This window comes from Poeciliopsis prolifica, unplaced genomic scaffold, assembly GCF_027474105.1.
Source record: "Poeciliopsis prolifica strain line A6 unplaced genomic scaffold, Auburn_PproV2 SCAFFOLD010, whole genome shotgun sequence".
NCBI classification, from domain to species: domain Eukaryota; kingdom Metazoa; phylum Chordata; class Actinopteri; order Cyprinodontiformes; family Poeciliidae; genus Poeciliopsis; species Poeciliopsis prolifica.
The window spans coordinates 7291253-7314314 of record NW_026562385.1 but is presented as its reverse complement, the minus strand read 5'-3'; the positions used below and the strand labels follow the sequence as shown (position 1 = coordinate 7314314).

The following is a 23062-nucleotide window of genomic DNA, read 5'->3' as shown; positions in this document are numbered from 1 at the left end:
GATAATTCATCCCAAAAGTGTTTTACTGGCTTCACATGATGGGACCTGTGAAGGCCACTAAAGTTTTTCTGCACAATATCTTTACAGAGTTTGTTTTGTTCACTGGAGGGCAGCCATGTTAGAACAGGAAACGACCATCCCACAAAGATGGCAGCAGGAAATTCCCCAAAAATGTCTCGTTGACAGTATGAGTCATCATGAGTTCCTTTCATTGGAATCAAAGGGTTGAGACAAATTTCTAAAACACAGCGTCACACCATCGCCCCTTTGGAGTACAGCCAGGTAAATGCCATCATCTTGGCGAATGCCACATCCAGACTGATAATTAGATTACTTGGATTCAGCTGCTTGGCCACAAAAGTCATTTCAGAAAGCTTTCTACTCATTGTTCTTTAGCCAGTCTGACAAGAGTACAAGAGACAACTCTTGTCAGTACAAAACATTATCAAATGTAAAGTTTAATGTTTTGGTATCCTGGAAGTAAATTTGTTAGGGTCTGTAAAAGACGGGCCTTTATCAGGACATCTGAGCTCTTCCCATAAAACTAAAGTGGTGCACTGCCTTATTTCAACTCAAATAGATGTCAGGCAGGGTTCAGTTTTAATTGTACAAGAAAGGAGTTTGAAAGAGTTTGGAAATACATTCAAAATTCCTCATAGTCAAGAATGTGATATGGATGCAATGCAGTAGGCTTCCTATCCAAGATATTGATGGCCTGATTGTATATCATTCCCAGTGGCTTGATTAGTTTGCTTGAGGCCAAGAGGTTATAAAGTAATTAGATTGGTTTTTTTTCTAGGGGAAAAAATGTATAAAATCAAGAATATATTTGTAGCATTAAATGGTGTACAGTTAGATAAATGGTATATTTGTCATATACATGACTTATAACATGTAGCAACAGACTTGACAATATTCTAATCAACTACATGTAAAGCTGTGTCATTAGTATTCATCTGACTACCTGCACCAGGATGCCAACATAAAGTTATTCCCCCACAAACTAAACAGAAGTGCACCAAGAGCGTAACCTTGGGGTACACCTACTTTAACTTCCATACTTTTTGAAGTTAACCTGGAATCATATCATTAATCATCATCAACAATTCTGTTTAAATTATGATTTTTCTTTAAATAAATGAACAGAAATGGATGACTTTTGCAGCAGTGCTGAATATCACTCACTCTGTTTCTTTTTCTGATGTGTCCTGCTTTTTAAACTGGAAGGTAAAACCTTTAGAACGAAATCATTAAATATTCAGGATCCATTCCAAGCACATGTTAGCTCAGAGCAACGTTTAACATATCTGTTACTGCTAATAAAACAGCAACAGAGCATTCAATCAACTTTATTATTATTATTATTAAAACTCCAATGCTCCTTGGGGCCTGAAGATAAGCTTGGAGAATCATGGACTAGGATAAGTTGGAATAAATTCCAACTAATTCATCTAACAATATGAAAAGACATGCTGAGGAACACAAAGAATCTTTTACATTTTTTTTATTTATCTTTAAAAAAAAAGATATAAAAACTTACAGGAAACAAAAGAACATGATGTGTGGCTGGACATCAATCCAAATCACACGTACGCACACGCGCAAACACACTGCTTGGAGTTTGTATCACATTGTGTGCAATTCAAAGTCTTTAAATCTGTGTATGATGTAACTGCTGTCTTGTGTAAAGTCTAAGGCACTGGAACTCCTTCCTCTTATTTCCACCTAATCCAAAGAAGAAGAAAAAAAAACAAGAAGAAGAAGAAGAAGCTGCAAACAGGTGGCACACGATTCACTAGACAGACCCACGCTCTTTTTGGCTTCTAACACAAAACCACATGACTGATTCCACGAAACCATCAACCTACTGCGCTGAACATCAGCTTCTACTTGCACATAAAAAACTATAAGTCGTCACTACACACCTTTCAGAAAATGTGCGCATATTTCAGGCTTATGACAGCAGTGAACTCTAGAGCAAAACATGACTTTTAGAAAAAGATTTCAAGCTGAAGATATACATGGTACAAAAAGATTTTTAAGTGTTACAATTTTAATAAAAACATAATTGAGTTTTGTATGTTATTTACTTAAATCAATAAAGAAATAACAAAGGGTATTAACATTTGTGTAAAAAAACAAACAAACAAAAAAAAACAACAGTCAGTGGAACTGAACAGTTTAGAACCATAAATTAACAGTAGTCTAATGCCACACACCGTTTTCATGTTCATTATTAACAAGAATCAAGTAATTTCTGAAGGATACAATAAGCTGGATGTCATCAAAGATAAACTTCAAGTCTTTTGCTGCTGAGCTTCTGTGGTAAGAGAATAATCTGCATCTGAGTATAAAACAGGAGGGAACAGGTGGCAGGATGGGGAGACCATGTTGTGTAACAGACGGAGCAAATTTTCCAAGATAGAACCGTTCGCTGTATGTTCTCCCACGGGCCAGCAGAGGGAGCTCTTACTTCAAAAATCCGCCACAATGACAAGGCATTTGCATAGCTCATCTTGACTTAATAGAGCAGATGATAAAGAGAGAAGCTGGAATTTCAGGTCAGGGCAGGACAGGATGGGACAGGATATGCATTCCAGGCAGCCTGGTAACTCAGTAATGATGGAGGATGCAATATGTTGGGCATGGGCTGTGACCAGGACTGCTGTGCAGTACGAACAACGACCTGGCGAATGTAAAACCAAGACATGGAAGAGAGATGTATTATATCCGCCTTCAAGGACATTCCAAGGACTTTCTCCGGTTATTTAAAGGAGAGGGAGTTTTCGAGATGCTGACTCTCGGTAAAACCCACGATGAACTTTGAAACATAAACACCGGGGCTAGAAATGTAATGCCTGAGCTCGCCAAAATCTTGAACTGAATAATGTATAAAAAGGTATTCTTAATTTAAGCTATATATTTAATAATATAATTTAATAAATATGCAGAAAGGGTAATTTTGGAGCTAAAGTTGCTAATGAAAAAGTGAGCGTCTAACAACTAATTAGTGGGAGAAAAAGTGCTGCCTGGGCAACTTCATAACTTAGCACTCCCATCACACTACCGGCTATTTACTTTTCATTTAAAGGGTGTAAGGAGAAGTAGTACTTTGGTAAATAATCTTTTAGAATTGCCTTTATGTTTAACACCGTATGAAGCACAATTTGATCACCAGCCAAGTCAAGTTGTCACATATTTTCTGGACCTGTCACAAAATTGCATATTTTCGCCTTTGTGCAATGACAGTGACCCCAAAATAACACTAGCCAGTCTATTGTAACACTGTTCAAACACTCTGCATGCGCAGTTAAAGATTTGTTCATCTCAGGATGAAGGAAACTTGAAACCCAAAGTAAAACTGTAAGCATGACCTACTTTCTGATAAGTGCAGCTTATATACCTCAAAATCAGATACAAGCACACAATAGATTATACTTTTTAAAGTAACTTTAGTCAGTTATTTGAAAGCTAAGTTTAACTCACATCGCTTGCTTCCAAATCATTACAATCAACAAATCCCATAAAAAGGACTAATCTGACAACATGAAGTAGGCTAAGAAATCTTAAGCAACACATCGTCCCCAACTAAAGGAATTCAGACAAACATGGACCAAAGTTATTGACATCTACTAGTATCGGAAAATGATCAAAGCGGTTGGAAGTGAAGCACTGTGAATAAATTTTGGATGCACTTTGGCTAGAAGATTGAAATTCCCCCCACGGGCAAGTTGGTTCTTAAACCTAGAACAAATTAATTAAATTGAGATAGTGACACGCACAGCAAATAATAATAATAATAATAATAAAAACATAAATAAAAAAACTTAACATGTCTTGTTTAATCGAACACTGTGGATTCCCCATCTGTGATCCCCACACATGCACACTATTCAAACCAGGCTATTCATGTCGGTGCCCCAATTTGTGAGACATTGTGACAGCAGCTGGACGGAAACATGAAAATTTAATACAGTAAAATAAAGAGGAGATTTTTATTTTTAGGGTCTTTCTGTCACAGAAAGTCACATTTTAAAAACAACAGAAATAGACAAAAGAAATAGAGGTAATTTGTGAAAAATCTTTTAGATGCAGAAAACAAAAATGCTGTTGGCTGAAGCAGAATCCAAAATATAACACAACTCGACCCTATAGGCAAGCTAGTATTACTGCTTCAGCACAGCTGGCTGCTCAGGAAGCTAGAAAAGTAGCTGTTTCAAACTCCCTTTTGTCAATCAGTGCTGTTAGGACCATGACATTTTCTCTAGAAGCCAGGACAGCTGTTCTCATGTTACTCAGTTGGAAAAACCCACCTTTAGGAAAACTGCGTCCAGGCTGGTTTTGAAGTTCTGGTAAAACCTAAATCTAAAGGGACGGCTCAGCTTCTGCTTAGTTCTGCAAAAACTCAGGAAAATGCTAATTAAAAAAAAATAAAAAAACTTAGCTTAGTTTCAGCTTAGATGGGCATAATAGATCACAGTCTTTTGATTGATCTGAAATATTAAAAAGCAACTTTGCTCGCATTGGTGGGCTTCATTAGCAGGCAGGAGATATATTGTATAACACAAGGCACAGTCACTTGCTCACTATGCCTGAAAAGTAATAATAACTGACTTTATGAACCAATTTAACTCACAGTTTACATGATAAAACAACGATGAGGAAGTAAAACCTCCGGTAACAAAAGAAATGCTCGCAAAAACGACCGAAGTGACGACTCACACGACGTCATCTTTTGAAAATAACACACTCCCTTCACAATCGTCCCAAAAGTTAGCTTAAAGTAAATTAGAAAAAAAACTACGTTTCACAAACTATAATTTACTTTTCGAGACTGTATCTCCACAGTCGTATGAAGTTTAGAAAATCTAGTCGAGGAACATGATAAATTCACATTCATGTTTGCTAATGTCTAAGTGCTAAGGACTCTGAATTATCAAAGGTGGCACAGCATCAGAGTCCTTCTCGGATTGATCTGCAGTGTCGATCCATCTGAAAACCTTCTTTTTTTTTTGTAGAGAAACCTGTAGTCAATTTTAGTTATTCATCAGCTCTATTACTCTGAGTGCGACTATTCTCTTCACATGCCACTTAATTATTAAACAGTCATCCTGGGGAGGACGGTGTTCGGGTCAAACAACACTATAATTTTCACTCTTTGGTCAACCTGAAAACCTGATACTGCACATCACTCTAAACACACAAGCCCCAATTCTATAGATGTGTAAAATTAGAGGAGACATACTGCTGTCAATACCAAAAGGGTTTTTTGGTTTTTCTTGTTATTGACAGCAGTCAATTTCCAACAAGCATATGGAAATGAAAGATATATATATTTGTAGCGCAAACTGAAAACTGCGTATCCTTATCCATCCACTTTACAAATATGCTCTCCTTTCAATCATGTAAAAAAAAACACTTCAAAATTTTTGGGCTGTAGTGTGAAAAAGTCCAAGGCATATGAATTCTTCACTGTATCAGCAGTCAGCAAGACCTAACCAGCTTCTCCTGCTGGCGGTCCCTTATGAGTATTTTGTCTTCCACCAGCTCCAGATGAAAACAGCTGAAGATTTAAGTGGGCTATCAGCTGACTGCATCACCTTCCTCTTGCTCAAAATGACAGATGCCCTGAAACAAATTTTAGAAATCAGCACTTTGTGGTTCCCCCGCTAGCCAGTGAACAGTCAAAAGTGTCATATTTTCTTTCCTGTCAGCATAGGAAAGGACATTATTTTCATCAGTTTGGCCAGTATTTCATTTTGAGAATATAACAGTTAAAGGAAGACCTGCTAAAACGGTCTGATACACCTCAACTGCACACGTTGCAGATGCACAGTTGTGCTGTAGCCTGAGGTAAACTGGTGTCTGAGTGTGTGAACGAAGGAAGGTGATGATAATGCTAACATTTGCACTCTGGTCCGCTCCAGTGCACTAATTGCTCCACAGCGCCGACGGCCACTGAGGAGGCCACGCGGACGAGCAAAACACCTGCCACCCTCCGGCTTCCATCGATCACACGCCTCTCAATATGCAACTCTAACAGGGCCCGTCTGAAACTGCACTTTATCCACTCGAGTGTGCTTTGACCAACCTAATATCCGCTTGAAAACCCACCTAAGAGCTTTCATGTGCTTAAAAAAAAACGGCGACTTTCTATTTAGCGTGCTTTAGCCAATCTAAACCCTCATATTAAGGACACATTAGGTGCTGATGGTTCGTTAGCCATTGGTGAGGAGCGAGAGTACAATCTTAAAGAGAGGGGATCATATGCACAGTAGCAGATCGCGCCCCTCCCCCTCGCTAAGTGCTGCAGAGATGCAAGGGAATGTGTGTGTATGTGAGGATCTGAGGGGAAGAAGAGGTGGGGGGAGAAGAAAGTGTGTGAGTGGAGGCGATTCCTACAACTTAATGATGTGGCTGGAGATGAAACGGTACGGGAAATGGAGAAGACGGTGGTAAAGGTGTAGCGTAAGCTGGTAAAATCTGTTCGGTGGGAAGGAAAAGGTGGGGCTCTAACATGAGCAAATCTAAAGTTTCTTTTCATGTAAACTAAGCGAAGATTAAAGATCTGTCACAGCTAAATCCCCAGGGGGATTTTTTTTTTTTTTATCTCCTCAATTTTCTTACAAACCTGGAGGGCAGGCAGTGTTGTCGGGTGGCGGCGGCCGGGCGAGGGGATTGAAGGCCTGTAGAAGTACAGCGGGGCAAGCGGCAGGGTTTCTCCAGGAGTCTCCCAGGGAAGGAAAATCGTGCTTCTCTTCACATGTGCCATGCTTATAAGGGTCGACAAGCAGAGTGCAATGTGCTGCCACTGAACTTCCAAAGCCCCTCATATACACACATTTGGGTATGCACAAAAATGCATAAAGATCTGACTTTTATTTTGTCCACATACATTTCCACCTCATTTCTCTAAGCCTGGACCAGCCAGAAGTAAGAACAATCCTCCATGGCTTTGACCCTGAATCTAACATTGAGAGAGGACGAGAAGTCCTTAAAAATAGGACAGGTTGTCTCTGTAGAAAAATAAAGGAATTTCCAAAGGCTGATCAATTGTCTTTGGCACTTCTGAGAAGACAGCACATTTAACAAATCCGACGATGAGTATAAAAGGCCAAACTAGAGCTATAAAGTAAAGCACGAGTTCATCCGCATATCAGCCTCGCCATTCTGGGGTGCACCTGAGCCTGGATGGGGCCGTATTCCACCACCTCTCCGTCCACGGTGATCATGCCCTGTTGTGAGATGGGCTCTAACCGCAGGGCCCTCACCTTTTCGTACACAAGGTGGGGGCAACCGCAGGCTAAATGGGAACCCCTCTCCATGGCGAGGAAGAGACGCAAGAGGGCGGGCCGGGATATTCCCGCTGTCACGTAAAACAGATGAATCAGCCCGTCATCCGCCATCGCTCCCGGCACTGTCCACAGATCCTCCGCTAGGTGGGACTGGTAAATAGCCAGCACAAGAACAAAGTCTTCCTCATTGACCACCGTCCAGTTTTCAGGGACCGGCTGGTCCAGGCTGGGGAGGAGAGAATCCATAGGTGACAGAGTCTTATTGTTGCCACGCGTCTCGGGCCTCATGTTGGTAATGACGTTGGAGGAGTTGGTGATGGAGTTTTGGTTCAGGTTCGTGTCAACGCAGTTTTTCAGAGAGCTCTGCTTTGGCGAAGCTTTGGGGACGAGATGACAAGGAAGGGATGAACAGAGAGACGGCTGCTGAGGTGTGAACGGAGGACGGGTCGCCCTCACCCTTTCGTTTGGAGCTTTTGGTACCTCTTTAGCTGGCAGGTATGCTAACCTGCCCTGATATACTCTGAGTGAGGCCAGACGCACCAGGGTGCCCATTAGGAAGCGGATAGCTCCAACGTGACGATACTTCTCGCTCTCGATATCCACATCTGCCACAAAGCCCCAAGCCAAGGAGAGGAAGGAGAAGAGGCGCTGACTGGAGGCCAAATGGACCGACACCAAGTCAAGAGAACCAACCAGACCTTTGCACAGCATGAAGCCGCAGCTCAGGAGCAGCTCCTCGTTCCAGGCAGGAGGCGATCTGTTGAATCGTCACAGAAAACAAGATAAGACAGAAAATACAGCAGCACATGCCATTTTATGATCTTGATTGAAGTAATTAATCTTATTCTTTGGTCATTGCTGTGATATTTGAGCCAGCTACATACCGATAGATCACAGTTGGTGTAAATAGCATGCGAGATCTTTATCAAATGCACAATAATATGATGCTGCAGATTTGTTTCCCTGTGTTTTTTTGGGGTTTTTTAAAAAAAACAAGAGACAGATACACAATGGAGTAAAAATGATATTAGAGCTTCTGAGAAGTAATGAAGTTGGGTGGTCCAAATCCACAGGTTGGAAGTGTTGCAGGAGCTGATGAAAATGTTTTTGCATCTACGTGCTCAGTAATATAAACAAGTCCACAAATCGGCAGTAGGTTCGGAGTCATCCAAAGTCCCAACATCTCGTAAAGCAGATGCGCTCATGACATTTTTGGCTCGCCAGTGATGGCTCTTTGAAATTGTGCCAACAACCAGGCGGCAGAAGGGGATGATAACCTGGACATGTGCTGGGTCAACATAACGCGCGACTTTCTAAACCCCTCGCGTCACTGCTTTAGAGAGTTTATGCAACCAGAAATGAATTCTCGGCGCATAACAAAACAGTCCCAGTAAGTCCTCTCTCCCGAGGAACGATGAGCCCAGTCAGCCTTTGCTCTAATTACACAGGAAGGAGACAAATTGTCTTCTATAAACTAACGAAGGCTCGTCTTTTGCACCGTTAGCCTATGCATTTAAATGACTCATTAAAAGATGGACTCACTGCGAGTAGTGGTGGATGGATGCGGCCAGGGCATTGCCAGAGCCACCTGGTAGCATCCCCAGAGGAGTCTGGATGGCCTGTTGCCAGTCATCCCGCTCCATCAGCCCATTTATCACCTGAGTGAACAAGAGAGATCACCAAAATTTAGCTTTGGCTCAAAAATAAGAAGCTGTATCTCTGGAAGAGACAGAAACATGTTGTTTTGTATGTAGTGTGGCACTACCAGGGAGACCAGATGGTGCTGTGGCTAAGTACAAAAATACTCTCTGGATGACTGCAGTTTTTTTTTTCTTTCCCCCATGCAAGAGCCCCGGCACCTGATCTCCTTTATCATGTTTGAGACCAAATTAAATTTTTATATTTCTGTTCCAAGACGTGCCATAAATAGAAGCTGGAGTTTTGGAGGTCGATCCAGCACCCACTGATGAACAACTCTCATCGTTAAAGGGCAGAAGTGGGCCGCGTACCTCAAACAGCAGGCCGTCACCAGACATGATAACCAGCGCGTCCCACTGCGTCAGGTCGGCGTTCCTCACCAGCTCCCGCGCGTGGTTCTGGTGCTCTAACAAAACAGAAGAAATGCAAGCGTCAACTGCGAGGCAAGGCAGAAAATGTGGGACAAAGTGACAAAATGATGATAAAAAGCAGCAAGGGCAGAGAGAGAGGGAGGGAGAGGGGGGGAAAAAAGACATGTTCCCTTCATCGCCGCAGGCTCTGGAGTGGGATCAGGGAGATTAGGCAGAAAAGGGATTCAATTTCCTCTTATCGGACCAGACATATCACATTAGCTCATCCAGTGGCTACTCAGCAGCTCCGAGGCAGCTTAGGCAGCCTGCAAACATCTGTGACCGAGAGCGCGGGGAGCATGTGGCCGCGTGTTGGTAAAATGTGCTGTTGGAGAAGTGAGCTATTTGTTCAGCCTAGTTTTATTGGCAGAGTCCTTGAGTTGGTCTCTGCACTGGGGGTCTCTGCGGGCTCATCCTGCCAGCATTAAAGTCTACAGTCCTGCCAGCCGAGACTCCCCAGTGTAGTCGCGTGTGGAAAATGGAAACAACTTTAGAGAGGGAGACAGGGGGAAGTGGTGGAGGGGAGGAAGGACGGCAGACACGCAGCTGAGAGGCACCGATGTGCCTCTCAAGGCACCACTATGATGGAAAATATACCTCCTGAAGTATTGATCAACTCTCTGCTTTTACTTTGCTCAATATTTACATGCCTCCACCCACTCCCCTCTTACCCTGTCACCTCACCTACCTCACCCCCCCTGTGCTGTTTGTTTGCTGTATGCCGGACGGACTAGAGGTGGTTATGCAGTGCTGTGTTGACAGGACCAGACAGGACAGCTGATTCTGCATTTTCAGACCAATGCTTTACTTTCCAGATACTTACTTATTGAAAAGGTCATCGGAAGACGACGTATACAATCACTGCAAAACACAACTGTGGCTTCTTTAAACCCAGTTCTGTTTCTCATATGGTTTTTGTCATATTTATGAATATCTTCGGGTCAAAATCAGACCTCAACTTCAATGTATTCGTAGAGCACTTTCCATGCAGTTGAATGGGAAGCAAAGGTAAAATGAATTCAATTTTCATAGGCTTCTCTAGGTTTGCTGCTGCAGAAACCAATATTTTTGGTCCAGAGTTCTTTCACATAAAAATTGCAAACCTTCCCCAGCAGCCAAGATAATCAAAATACTCATCTATTTCAGTAATTCAATCAAAAAAGTGAAACATATGGATTCATTAGTGACAGAGAGACTGTATATATATTGTGCTTTCTTCTGTTAATTTTGATAACTGGCTTAACGAAGACTCAAAATTGTAAAAAAAAAAAACAACAAAAAAAAAATCTTTTGAGAAAATATGATTATCACAAAAGACCAAAAACTAAAATATTGTCTGCTAAGTGAAAAGTTTATCTATGTCCATTACAGTATCGCATGGCTCCTTTAGCATGAATTAAATCTGAAGGCAAAGGCTGTTTACTGTTACGCCGTTGATATTACAGTCTTTAAGCTGTCGGCCTAATCTTTCATGAGATGCAAACACTCTGTGTGAAAACAAAAATAAAACCACCTAAAATCTGGGTCATATTCCCGTCCTTTCTTTTTAAAGCCACAGTTTGCTTTATGTGTTAATGCCTTCTGCCTTTTTCCAAGGTTATCCCAGGTAAAGACTAAAACTGGTTCACTCTGTGCTTCGTAAAGTACGTAAAATGTACAGGCCGACGCAACAGGAGTTTTGTTGACGACGGCGCTAGGCAAAAGCAGTTTGATACACTCATCAAAAAGGCGTATGCCGAGTAAAGTGGACTAGAGTTGGTTGGCCCGGTGCATGATGGATCACCCCACTCTGAGGCCTCAGCGTCCCACATAATATTCCCCCTTCCTTTACGTCCATCTCTGTTCCTCTTCGTTGGCCTCGGTAATTAAGCTCTGTGTTTTCATCTCCATCCAGTTGCTGACCCTCCTTCAGGTCCCAGGAGCCCGTTAAGTATGTGCGAGCATGCCAGCGTACTTCCTCACAGAGACAAAAACCACACAAGCAGAGTTTCTGCTCCAGCGCTCTGCTGCATTCGCTGTCATAATCCATCTCACTGTGAGCTGCAGCAGAGATTCAGCTGCATAATGCCGAGCTGATCCAAACGGAGACAGAATATTCAGAACTGTCAAACTGCTGGTCGGCCTTAACCAAGGGGGTAAGTATGCGGGACGCAGAGGAAAAAAATACAATTCCCCTCAAAGTTATGTTTTCTTTCCCCCCACTTTGCAACCTCACTGGAATGGATCAACACAAGTGGATATCTTTGGAGTGAAAACGGAATGATACGTTAAAGAAGGTATCTGGTTGATTAATTAAATGGATTCAGATCAATCTATTATGGTTAACCAGAAACAAGGAGGCAAATAAAAACATTTTAGGAGAAAGTCTGTGTTCAAAGTAATGAAGATATCTGAATATACAGGCTATACATCTAGTTGTCCTGATCAGCTTTTTTGTTAATATATGTTTTCTTTACCAGCTCTAGAAAAATACAAATAAAGTCAGTAAAACCCATATATAGAAACAAATAACGTCTAAAGATCAATGGACTGAGGTCCAAACTCGACTTTAAGATCTGAAAATGATCTAAAACATGTTCATTTCCCTTCATGACATGATAGGTCTGTATAGATTTGGAGGTTGTTTTATGTTTGTGATATTATTTTTATAAGTCGCGTATATAATACAATTTTGCTCACTGATTTTTAATTTTGACGATAAATACAAACACAAAGCTCTGATTATTGGAAAACCATGGTGGTTACACTTCCAGTCTGAATCTCTGCCCCTGTTGAAAACTACATGTTGTTTTTCTGCCACTTCATATTTCTGTGTTGATCTGTCACATAAAATCTCAATAGAATCCAGTGAATATTGTGAATGCAACACAACACAACGCAAGAAAAATTGAAAACCTCTGAACACTTTGACGTGACATGGGGTAAATGGTGAAATGTGAGCCATTTGGTTCCAAACATGGCATTGAAGCTGTGCAGAGTAACAGCTTTCTTATGGTGAAAATAGCCTAGAATAACAGTAACAGGCACAATACTGGTAAAGGTCACCGAGAAGCTTCAGCAAATCATGCTGAATGTGCAGCAGATGGCACGAGTAGAATGAGAACTTAATGCTCATGTTGTCTGTGAGCACATGCCTTGTTGAATTTGCGATCACAAAAAACAATGCATAATTCCCGCAGAGATCAAAACTTGCTTCGAAGCATCGTGGCTTGGGCTCATGTTAATGCGTGCGCAACTCGCAGCATGACCCAGTTCTCAGACTGATCACGCTACGATGTAGCGGGACGTTTAATCCTCTGTTTTATGCGGAGACGATAAACGGGACGCATGCGGGGAACATATTTATGACTGACCTGTTTTGACGAGTTCGTAGGGAACGGAGGCCTCGGTGAGCATGGCCTGTATGTGGCCAGTGAACAGCTGGAGGGCCTGTCCCCGTCCGCTGTGGGGGTTCACCAGGATCATGGTTCTGCAAGGCCTTTTCAGCTCCGTGTACATCACACCTAACAGGCAGAAACGGGGTGATGTGAGTCAGGATAAAGAGGATGAGAAGAATAGCTTAGCTTAAAGAATAAAGAAGTAGAGCTGTCCCCTTCTCCGAAAATATGCATAGAATTGCAGCGGGAGGGGAAAAAAATTGAAAGAAGTCCACATCTGTCGCCTGGGCGAGCACAGAGACTGACAGTGCTCAATTTTAATGTGACGCTGCAAAGAGAGAAGGCTTACCCATGCATTTTATTTAGGATCTTACCAATTATTCATGATCAATGCCGGGAACTTTTCATTGCATGACTACAGCAAACGTCTGCTTGCAGCTGCACGCCTCAAAGAAACACAAATCAGTGGGAGGAAAATAAAAATCTATCCTGTTCAGTCTGTTTGGTGACCTATTACACAGCCACACTCACAGTTTTAATCGTTTTAAACTTTACTGTCCAGAGAATATATTGTTCTGGAGACATTTGGTTGACGGACGATTTTGCAGTGTGCAGACAAACAGACATCTACCTTACCAGAGGGGTATGTTGTATTCTCTTTCCTATTTTAAACATTGACTCAAATCAATATTTTCATATTGTTATGAAGGTCCACTAAATGTGGATCATTGCACACTTGAGATGGTTGAGATAAAAACTGACTTGGCCTTGTTATCTTTCAGCTAAAAACTAATGAATCACTTGGATCCTCTTCAATTGTGGACACTGCTGCAGAGTGACGCTGATTTACACTACAAGGGTAATTCCTTGTTGCAAAAGTTGGGGATCAATTATGCACACCCTATGTACACATTGACAGCTTCAGTGCCAATGGTAGTAAATCAGCTGCAACTTAGTGAATCTCAGCATCGCTGACGTTCAAACCAAGCATCAGATTTTGACAGAAAGGGTTTTAAAAGGAATCTTAAAGTGATAGGTTTATGGTAAGCTGCTGACATGCTGTGCATAGCCATCTTCTTGTCACAGGAGAATGTCAGAGGAGAATGAAAAAGATTGGTTTGAAATGAAGGAAGGGCACCTTTACATCAAAGGTAAGCAAAATATAGTCTCTGAGCACCTAACATGTTGAAACCTGAAGCCAGTGGCCCTCAGTAGAAGACCAAACCAGTTCCACTGCTGCTGCAGCTCCAGCAGTTACATGGTAATAAATCTGACATTAACGTAAATTAATGTCCGCCCTCCCTTGCAGCAACGACTGAGACACCTGGGTAATGGTGTAGGGATATTTTATTGACACACTTTGGGGTCCTTAGTACGAACGCATCATTTAAACACCACAACCTAATGAACATGTTCGTCCCTGACTCTAACTACAATGAACTATCCTTTGATGACTAATTCCAGCAAAATAATGCAACATGTCACAAATCATCTGACATTTCTTTCTAGTGCATGAGGATGAGCTCGCTGCACTGCGATGGCCTCCCAGTGGAGCACATTTGTTGAATGAGAAATTTGCATCACGGCTGTGCAATAGGCGAAGCATCTGTGTGACGCCGTCACGCCAAGGTGGAGCGAAATCTCAGAGGAATGTGTCAAAGACCATGTTGCAACTATGTTCCAAAGATGAAGGCAGTTCTGAGTCCAATCAGTACTTGCAAGGGGTATCTAATAAAGTGACTGGTGAGTGTATGTACTCTGTAGCAGCATGAGTCAGCCACAGGCATCAACGCTGAGTGACATCTCTGGGTTTCAGTGCTTATTGGAATGAAAAGATATTCCATTGTGTATCTGTGAGTCCGCTCTTATTTTGTCTTAAAAACATACTGACTCCGGACTCAGTCATTTTTCAGACAGGTGAATTTGATTGCTTATCTTTAGCAAACTGCATATGTGACATCAAAGCAGCAAGAAGGCGACAGAGTTCTGTTCGCTGAAGAAAGAACTTACGCAGCTATGGTTTTTTGCTAACCCCAGTAGGAAAAGCTAACTTCCTTCCATTTCCCAGGTATAATGCGATTCACCTTTTTGACTTGGACAAATCTAGCCTCTTCTAGAGCTATGTCAGATGCCTCAATGAGATTCCTCAAAAAAGTACATCCGGAAGCCAACTTCGCCTTCCAGGCGAAGTTTCCAGAAAATGCCTTTTATCAGGATAGAAAAATGTCATTTGAGGACAGAAGGCAAAAACATCAGTATTTATTTCTATCATAAAATTTGTACTGGGGATGATGCTGACTTTTGTTAAAATCTATAAAATCTATTTTATGATTTTATGGATCATAAAATGGATTGTTTGATGATCCATTCCTGAACGCATAAAATGTGGTAATATAAAAGTTGTAGATCTGAGAGGAATGCTTTAAATAAAAGTACTTGCTTTAGACAGTCCAACTTAATCTGGGTGAAATGCTTCTAACCAGACAGTCCATATCATTGTTCAACAAGGAACCTGGTACCTTTATACCAGATGCCAAAGTCAATTAGAACCAGAATGATTGAACACAAACTATGATCGGAAATGCTTCCAAACAAGACATGGGTAACCCCAATAGGAAGTGGTGAGAAACACACAGGCCAATCCACCTCTATTCATTCACACAGGGATGCCACTATTGTTTGCTAGTCGCATCCCTGCACAATGTGGCTTTCAATCGTAAAAAGATCCATGCCCTTCCAGAATCGAGTGGAAAGCAGCTTTTGAAGGTCAACCAGCTTTTAGATTGAGGTCTTGCACTCAAGTGAACTGAACTGAAAAGCATCCAATTAAAACAAATCCACACACTGTCATGAAAAGGTCAAAGTCAGATGAAATCCTTAGTGGATTGGCACGGATAACACATAAAAAAGACCAGCCAGAGAAACCTCATTTTAACATAATCTGCACCTATTTATTAAAGGTTTTGTACTTGATAAATCCATTTTAAGGGGAACAATATTCATTTTAAACAACTTTTTGGTACTGACCAAAAAAAAAAGTTTTGTTTTGAACTTTTTAGTGCAAAAAATTTTAAATAAATAAGTAAATAAATAGAATTTTATTTAAAAAAAAAACTGATTAGGATTTTTTTTTTGAACCTCCAAACACAATACATCTATCTGAGTATTACAATAAAGCATTCTTATATGTATTCAGATCAATTAGATATAAACATGAGCAGCCATGAGTTATGAAAGGTGAATAGTTCTCTTGGGACTTTGTCAGGGACATGGAAAAGAAGAACCTGTCCTTAAAAGTTTTACTAACTTTGTAAAGAAAATGTTAACAGGCTGCAATGTCTGTTCAAAGATATCCTCACCAAATGATATATTAGGTTCAATGGGAAGTACTGAAAAAGAACATTTTCAGCACTTCTACAAAGTCAGGGGATTATTAGTAACTCCAACATTTGTACCTGAACAGTACGAAATGAACCTAAATAAATTCTGTACCTTCCTCAGGACTGAGAATCAGACTTTTACTTAAGGCTACTCACAGTTAGTAGCCTTAAAAGTATGGTTTAATATTAATTAGTTTAATAATAACACGCTGTTTCTACTTAAACAGAACAACAATCTAAACCTCAAATTGCAAGTCATATAAGGAATTTCATATCCTTATATGAAATTGCAAGTCATATAAGGATATGAATCCTTATATGAATTCATATAAGGATTCATATAAATCCTTATATGAATTTTCCACAAATTCATAGTATATTATAGCATCAATTAGAAGGTAACTTTGAAGTTATGATGTTTTTCAACCATATCCACTGTTCAAACTTATTCTAAACAAAGTTATTTGAAGTCAGGAGCAAGTTATAGTAACTTAAGCAATATTCCACCCCTATTTAGATTCAAGAAAAAGTCAATCACCTTTCACTTTTCAATCACATTTGTTGTTGAGACTAAAAGCAAAGTTGGCTCTTTTGTGTTTTCAATAAACTCTTGTTCTGGAGGTTTGTTCACTTTCACCATGATAAGCATGTCAAGCTAAACGTTGACTTGGAGAATTTTATAAGTCTGTCATCTCTGAGAGATTAAGGTCAGCTACTACTGTGCAGATTTCATAAACCACCAAGCAGATTATTATTTTATAACTCCCTGGTTTCTACAGGGTGAGATCAAGAACATATTTGAAGATGTGACACATCACAATAGCCATAACCTTAACCCCAACGTCTCAAAAGTAATAACCTAAGTACTAGCTTGATTTTGTTTTTGATGTGTTGGTGCTGTTTTCTAGTTTATACCATTCAGTATTAAGTATTATACTGAATTTAATGAAAATTTATTTAAAAGTTAAGGGCAACAACATTTATGCAAATATATAAGCTCTGTGGTATCAATAGATTGCAGATCAACAGCAAATGTTTTATGTCATAGGTGTGAAAACAAATGGATGTGAAATCCATTCAGAAAACTTCATAATAAAGCAGTGAATTGACAAAGAGAAAGTTCTTTGGAGGGTGGCTGCTGCCACTAGTCTGGAGGAGCTGTGTGTTCAGGGCTAGAGGAAGGGTCCTCGGTTAGCAGCTCGACGGGAGCCTGAGGCTCCTAGACAGAGCTTCAGGTAAACAGGCAGCGCGTTGTGGGAGCAAGCGCTAAAGAGAATTTGTAGACCTTCGATTATTTAAGTCACCTTTAAAATCAAATTTTTCAAAGGTGGTAAAAACTGCCCTGGTGGCTGGTTTGTACATTTATAAGAAGTTCTTCAAGGTCGCCTTGAGCCTAAGTTTAGTGAAACAACACCCCTGGGGCTCCATATGAGGCACTACCATAAAAATCTGGCTCAGAGTCAAGAGCAAGTTACAAAATAGTGGGAGAACAACGTCGTTAATGGGCTTGGTCTGTGGATACAGTTGACTGTCTAATTCATAGAAGAAAGAAATATGGGACCCACACATGTAAGTCATCAGGTGAGTCTTCCTCAATAAACCAGCAAAATAGTTTTCCAGATCTTGGCCACACTCTATAGGTTGCATTCTTTGTGTTAGCCAAAAGGTTTAGTTTTTGTCTCATCTGACCAGAGCAGACCACAGTTGTGGCCCATACTCTGCTAATTGGATTACGTCTGAAAGGTTAAACTGGAATTTATTTAGAGGTATTTTAGTAAAGTGGACTGAATACACGCATGATGTTGTATTAGTCCGACTGTAAAATGCTAAACTATGAAAAAAGTAAAAAAAAAAAGGGTATAGAGACCTTTGAAGACCCAAGTTTCATCTTTAAGATCATCATCCTACCTTGTTTGAAATACTGCTAACAATGTCAAACTCTCAGTATGTAAAGTTCTTTTCATAGATTTCTCTCTGTCAGACTCAGTACGTGTTGTGTATGTGAAATCTGTCTCAGGCAAGAAGTCATAAACCTGCAAGCACATGCTGTCCATCAAGCTGGCACATAAAGTTTCTGCAGTGATGTGTGCATTTCACAGTTGCAAGAAAGTAAAGACACACACACACACAGTGAGGTGACAGGCAGACTGGATGTGACAATGCATCAGAGCAAACAAGTGGCTTACAGGCAACTTTTATTGTTGGTGCAAACACTACAACCACACAGCATTAAGCCTTATAAGACCTTCCCATGTCGCTGGAACAAGTGGGATTTATTAAAACATGGAAAGCATTCAGGACGACCGCTGGAACAGAAAGCAGATATTCTGTGAAAGTGTTCCTGTTCGGGAGCGACGGTTATATTCAGACTGCAAACAAGCCGCTCCCTGAGTGTCTGCTGAAAAGGAGGGGAGGAGGTCCGCGGAGAATAAACACCGCTGCCTGCAGAGACAGCGCCGGGCGAGGGGGGGCTGGAGCGGGGCTTGACAGGCCATCACATCCATGTGTCATGGAGCAACAAGACGAACGCTCCGCTGGGACTGAGATGCTGGCTGGGGTGAAAGGTCGCCTCGTGACGCATTTTAGTTCCTTGCCGAATGAGCCACAGCATCTTCAGCAGAGTCCCCACCCAGGAGACTCGCTCGGTGACAGGCGCACCTGACCCTGAGGCAGCTGAAAAACACTCATTTTAAGGGTGGGGGGCTTACGGCTCTTTTATTTTCTCTCTGTGACGTGGGCTCTGCCACCAGCAGAATTATTTGTGCATCCGAATGTTTTCAGCTTTAAGACATTTAGACTTTGAAATGTTCCAGAGAATTTTCATGTGGGAGTAATTGTGGGACAAGCTTGTAGGGACAAAAGGCTATGTCAGCTACCACTGCAGCAAATGGTCGCTCTGTAAGTTATCGATTGGCTCAGGTGAGTGAATACATATTTATGCCACACTTTTCAGATGTTTACTAGTGAAAACGCGTTTTTTTTTATGTCGCTCCACAATCATTCACTACTCTGAGTTGATGTATCGCAAAAAAAATAAAATAAAAATCCCTATAAAGGCATTTTGACATAAAGTGAAAGGAATCCTAGGGCGTGAACTTTTGCGAGGCGAGGCACGGACGACGTTGCCTGCAACTCTTTTAACTCAACTGCCAAGCGGCTTCTGAGCGGATTTCATATCGCAGGCTAAATTAGGAGAGTTACATCTCGAACGCAAGTAATTCAGTCATATTTGTAATGCGTGTTGAGTCACCCTTGATAGCTCGTCTCCCTAAATACCAAGCTTTCACGCAGTAATTTCACTTTTAATCCAACCTTTCCATCCATCTGCAGTCCCCAGATGAGATGACATGCAATTAACTTGAGGGAAGTCCTCCATGAGGGATTAGTGAGTCTCGCTGACTTTCATGCGCCCTCTGTGACGAGTAAAAAGGACAATTCCGGTTCATTCATTAGGAAAATAGAACTCATTTAAAGCGAATAAAACATTCCGTTAAACAGCGGATCTGAAGAGCTAAAACAAGCTTATGAATTAATCATATGATCCCATCATCGCAGAGAGACTGTGCTCAGAAGGAGACTGGAATAAGAGGCAGTGTTGCACAGGGACAAGCCCTCCCAAGATGGAGCTCTTTGATGAGTCCAGAGGGAGGACAGTGACAGGGAGGGAGGCAGGTTACCTCACAGGTTACCATCTGCCCGCCTGGCTCACTGGCACACAGGTCTGAATCTCAAATTCCTGCGGGCCACGGACTATAGGGAGGGCTGACTGGATGGCAGGCTGGATGTTCCTCCTCACACAGCTCCCACTGTCTCTCTGTCCGTCTCTCTCCGTGTTTGCTGGAGGCTGCTGCCAGGATCGCAACCTCATTCCTCATCCCGCTGCTCATTCTTGCCCCTGTCTTTGGCGAGTCAACATTCCCAATTGGTCACTGCCAAGTCAAATATCCGCCTCTTCTCTGAACCTGAACACCTGAGTTCATCCCTGCTTTATAGTGTAAACAGATATAAGTGTTTTTCCTGACCTGGAGTGGAGTATTAACAATCTGACCCCCCCCTATGAAAAACAGCATTGGAGACAGCTTTGTAAACAGAATTAATGCTTTCTGTGTTTGTTTTCATTACAACTACTCACTCAGTGTGCAAACACACACACAAAAGTGGATTTTTCAATATGTGTCCATATGGAATAGGTGAGTCTCACTCCGTTTGGATAGTGTCTTCTGTGAACAACAGTTCTTACCACAAGTTCTCAGTTGGATTAAGATTTGGACTTTTATGGGGATATTCTAAGACATAACCTGTCTGCTGTGCTCCTTGGTCTTCTTTGTTTTTCATTCATAATAAAAGGGGATGCACACATTATTTTTCAAAAAATATCGAGACAACTCATCCTTTGTTTCACTACTTTGTCTGAGTCTATCAAATAAAATTCTACGCCGATTATGAAAAGCTCAAGCTGTGTTACTTTTCCAAGGCACTGTAAATAGGTGTGTCATTTCTTGTTATTTTTTTATTCGTGTTAACTGCTCTGTCGTCGATGTTCACCAAAGCGGAGTGAAAAGAAACCAACCAGACTGCAGACTGAGCCGCGTTTTACACAGAACAAGACAGGATGATACCCAATTAGAAGAGGCTGCTGTGGAGGCAAATGACAAACAGCCGTTGTTTTTATGTCACCGTTAATTTTTCCACCCAACCTGAGTTAAGTCTCACTGGGAATTTACTCAGCTGAAATAATGAAGCTTGTTAACCCTCGGCTGCTGACAGAGGATCAGCCGAAGAGCTGACTGCTCAAGGTGATCTTTGAGAGCAGATGCTGATCCAGATCGAGGTTCAGGTTCGGCCCCTTCTCCCCTCAGGCATTTCATGTGAACTGGCATGAAACGTTCAGTTAACGGTAGTTAACAGACGTTATTGGATGAGCTCACTTTTCACCCTGCCATGCAGGCAGAGCCGGTTAGAGAGCGGGTGGAATGTGAACCGCTGCCTCTTTGTCAAACCTGTTTCTAGCGATAAGATTTGCAGTGCTGAGGGAATGTTTGTCTTGAGAAATACCGTCAAACATGTAGGATGAGATTCTGGTCAGACCAAAGTAACTCTGCGGTGAAACATGGTCGCAGCAGAATGTTTTTGATCAGAGTTGAAAGGAAGATCAATAGGGGCCAGTCCTGGAAAAAACGTCTCCAGAAAACTGAGATGAGGCCGGGGGTTCACCTTCCAGCAGGACGAGGACCCTTTACCGTGCAGGCAGAGCTACAGCGGCTTACATCAGAGCAAATCCTTTCTTAGATTGGCGGACAGCAAATCTGACTGAGCTTGAGCAATTTTACACAGACAAATTGAACAAAATTGAACAACTACAGATGTACTAATCTGGTAGAGGCTAAAAGGGCTGAATGCAAATGGACACCTCTCACATTGTGTTTGCACAAAACAAATACATAGACTGTCCATCGTAAACATGAATCTCATCAAATTCTAAAACAATACTGATTTTATAACAAATAAATGTATCCAGTAAGGAGGAAGATTTTGAGTCAGATCGAAATGTACACAAAATATGAGAAACTTTTTTTTAATGTTTATTTTATGCCCATGTCCGGCTTCATGGGCATAAAACAATTTATTCTATTAATAAATGCATTATCTAAAGTTAGACTTTAAGTTTACGGGATCCAGAGCGTCGCGTTTCCTCACCGTCTCTCCGAGGAGCCTGCAGCACCGAGGCATCTCTGATGGCATGAGCCCATCTTTCAGCCTCCCGGAGGTTGACGAGCGGGTCCTGCACTAGGGCGACCCGAAAGCACTGCTCCACCCTCTGCCGGGCCACTCCGGTGCTCATCCAGCGTCTCTTGAACGGGTAGAAATAAGCCGCGAAGTACGCGCCGACGTCCGCGCCGTCTGGCCCTTTATACGCCCGAGAGCCGATGCAGTCGCTCAAGTTGAACACCGCCTTCGTCCGGTCGGGAGACGAGGAGATCCTCTGGACGGTCAGGGCGCTCTCCGTCAGGCTCACCGAGTAGCGCACCCCTTCGTGGAGAGTGTCGGTGAACTCTCCGTACAGCGCGCCCGAGAACCCGTTGCACTGCCGGGATGGGTCCGGCGCTGAGGCGTCTGTCTCCATCCCGGACGGAGAGTGAGACGCGTCCCGGAGGCCGGTGCCGAGCACACTCTGAACCTGCCAGCCTGCCGTGGGACCGTTTAAACGGGAATGGGCGCAGCCTGCCTGATTCACCGCCTCCCCCTACCGTCTGTGAGGGGAATTACAGCAAAGGAGCAGGAGGAGAGGCGTGCACACCGTCCCACCTCTTCCTCAGGAATACTTCAGAATTACACCTGCTCTGCTCTGCTTGCTGTCATTAGTTTGATGGAGCAATAACATTTGAAATGGTTGCTTTTTAAAAAAAATTATTTTGTTTGTTGTTTTTTTACCCGAAAACATCCTTAAATAGTGGATTTGGGCAGTGATGGCAGTCACTTAGAAAAAGTAACTTGCCGTATTTTCCGGACTTTGAAGCCTCACTGTAAAAGTAAAAAAAAAAAAAAAAAAACAACTGGAAACGCAAATATATAAGCCTCACCGGGCTATAAGCCGCTGGTATGTCCATCGCTCTCGGTTTTCCACAAGGAAAATAAATTTGTTCATAAAGTCGCAGCTCTCGTCTCCAACGCCACCGTGGATTCGTTCACGCCGAGCTTATATCTGTATTGATCTGTAATGCCAGATCAATACGAACCTGAAGTTGGTTTCCGTTTCCAGCTTCCATTTCGACAAATGGCTAAAGGGCGATTCCACCTAATTTTTCCACTGCCTTCCGCATCTTTATTTGACTCAAGATTAAAAACTACAACACCTGGACTCTTCAAACCTAGATTATGTTAATCTGCTCTAATAGCAAAAT

The 23062-nt window shown here is 42.0% G+C and overlaps 1 protein-coding gene across 1 annotated transcript; it reads right to left on the bottom strand.

Annotated features, from left to right (window-relative positions):
* Nucleotides 1-1489: 1489 nt before the first annotated feature.
* Nucleotides 1490-22330, bottom strand: LOC129363644 (sphingosine kinase 1). The gene is made up of 5 exons (XM_055035870.1): nucleotides 21858-22330; nucleotides 12757-12906; nucleotides 9305-9399; nucleotides 8838-8953; nucleotides 1490-8052 (listed from the first exon to the last, which is right to left on the bottom strand). Exons 1-5 carry the CDS (start codon nucleotides 22282-22284, stop codon nucleotides 7146-7148), a joined length of 1695 nt encoding a protein of 564 aa, XP_054891845.1. The 5' UTR covers nucleotides 22285-22330; the 3' UTR covers nucleotides 1490-7145.
* Nucleotides 22331-23062: the final 732 nt, after the last annotated feature.

Excerpts from the sequence above, each read along its gene's own strand:
- LOC129363644 (XM_055035870.1), bottom strand. The coding sequence starts at position 22,284 with ATGGAGACAGACGCCTCAGCGCCGGACCCATCCCGGCAGTGCAACGGG. Across the intron at positions 12,907-21,857 it reads GCAGGCTCCTCGGAGAGACG|GTGTGATGTACACGGAGCTG; the intron begins GTGAGGAAACGC and ends TCTGCCTGTTAG. Across the intron at positions 8,053-8,837 it reads TCCATCCACCACTACTCGCA|ATCGCCTCCTGCCTGGAACG; the intron begins GTGAGTCCATCT and ends ACGATTCAACAG.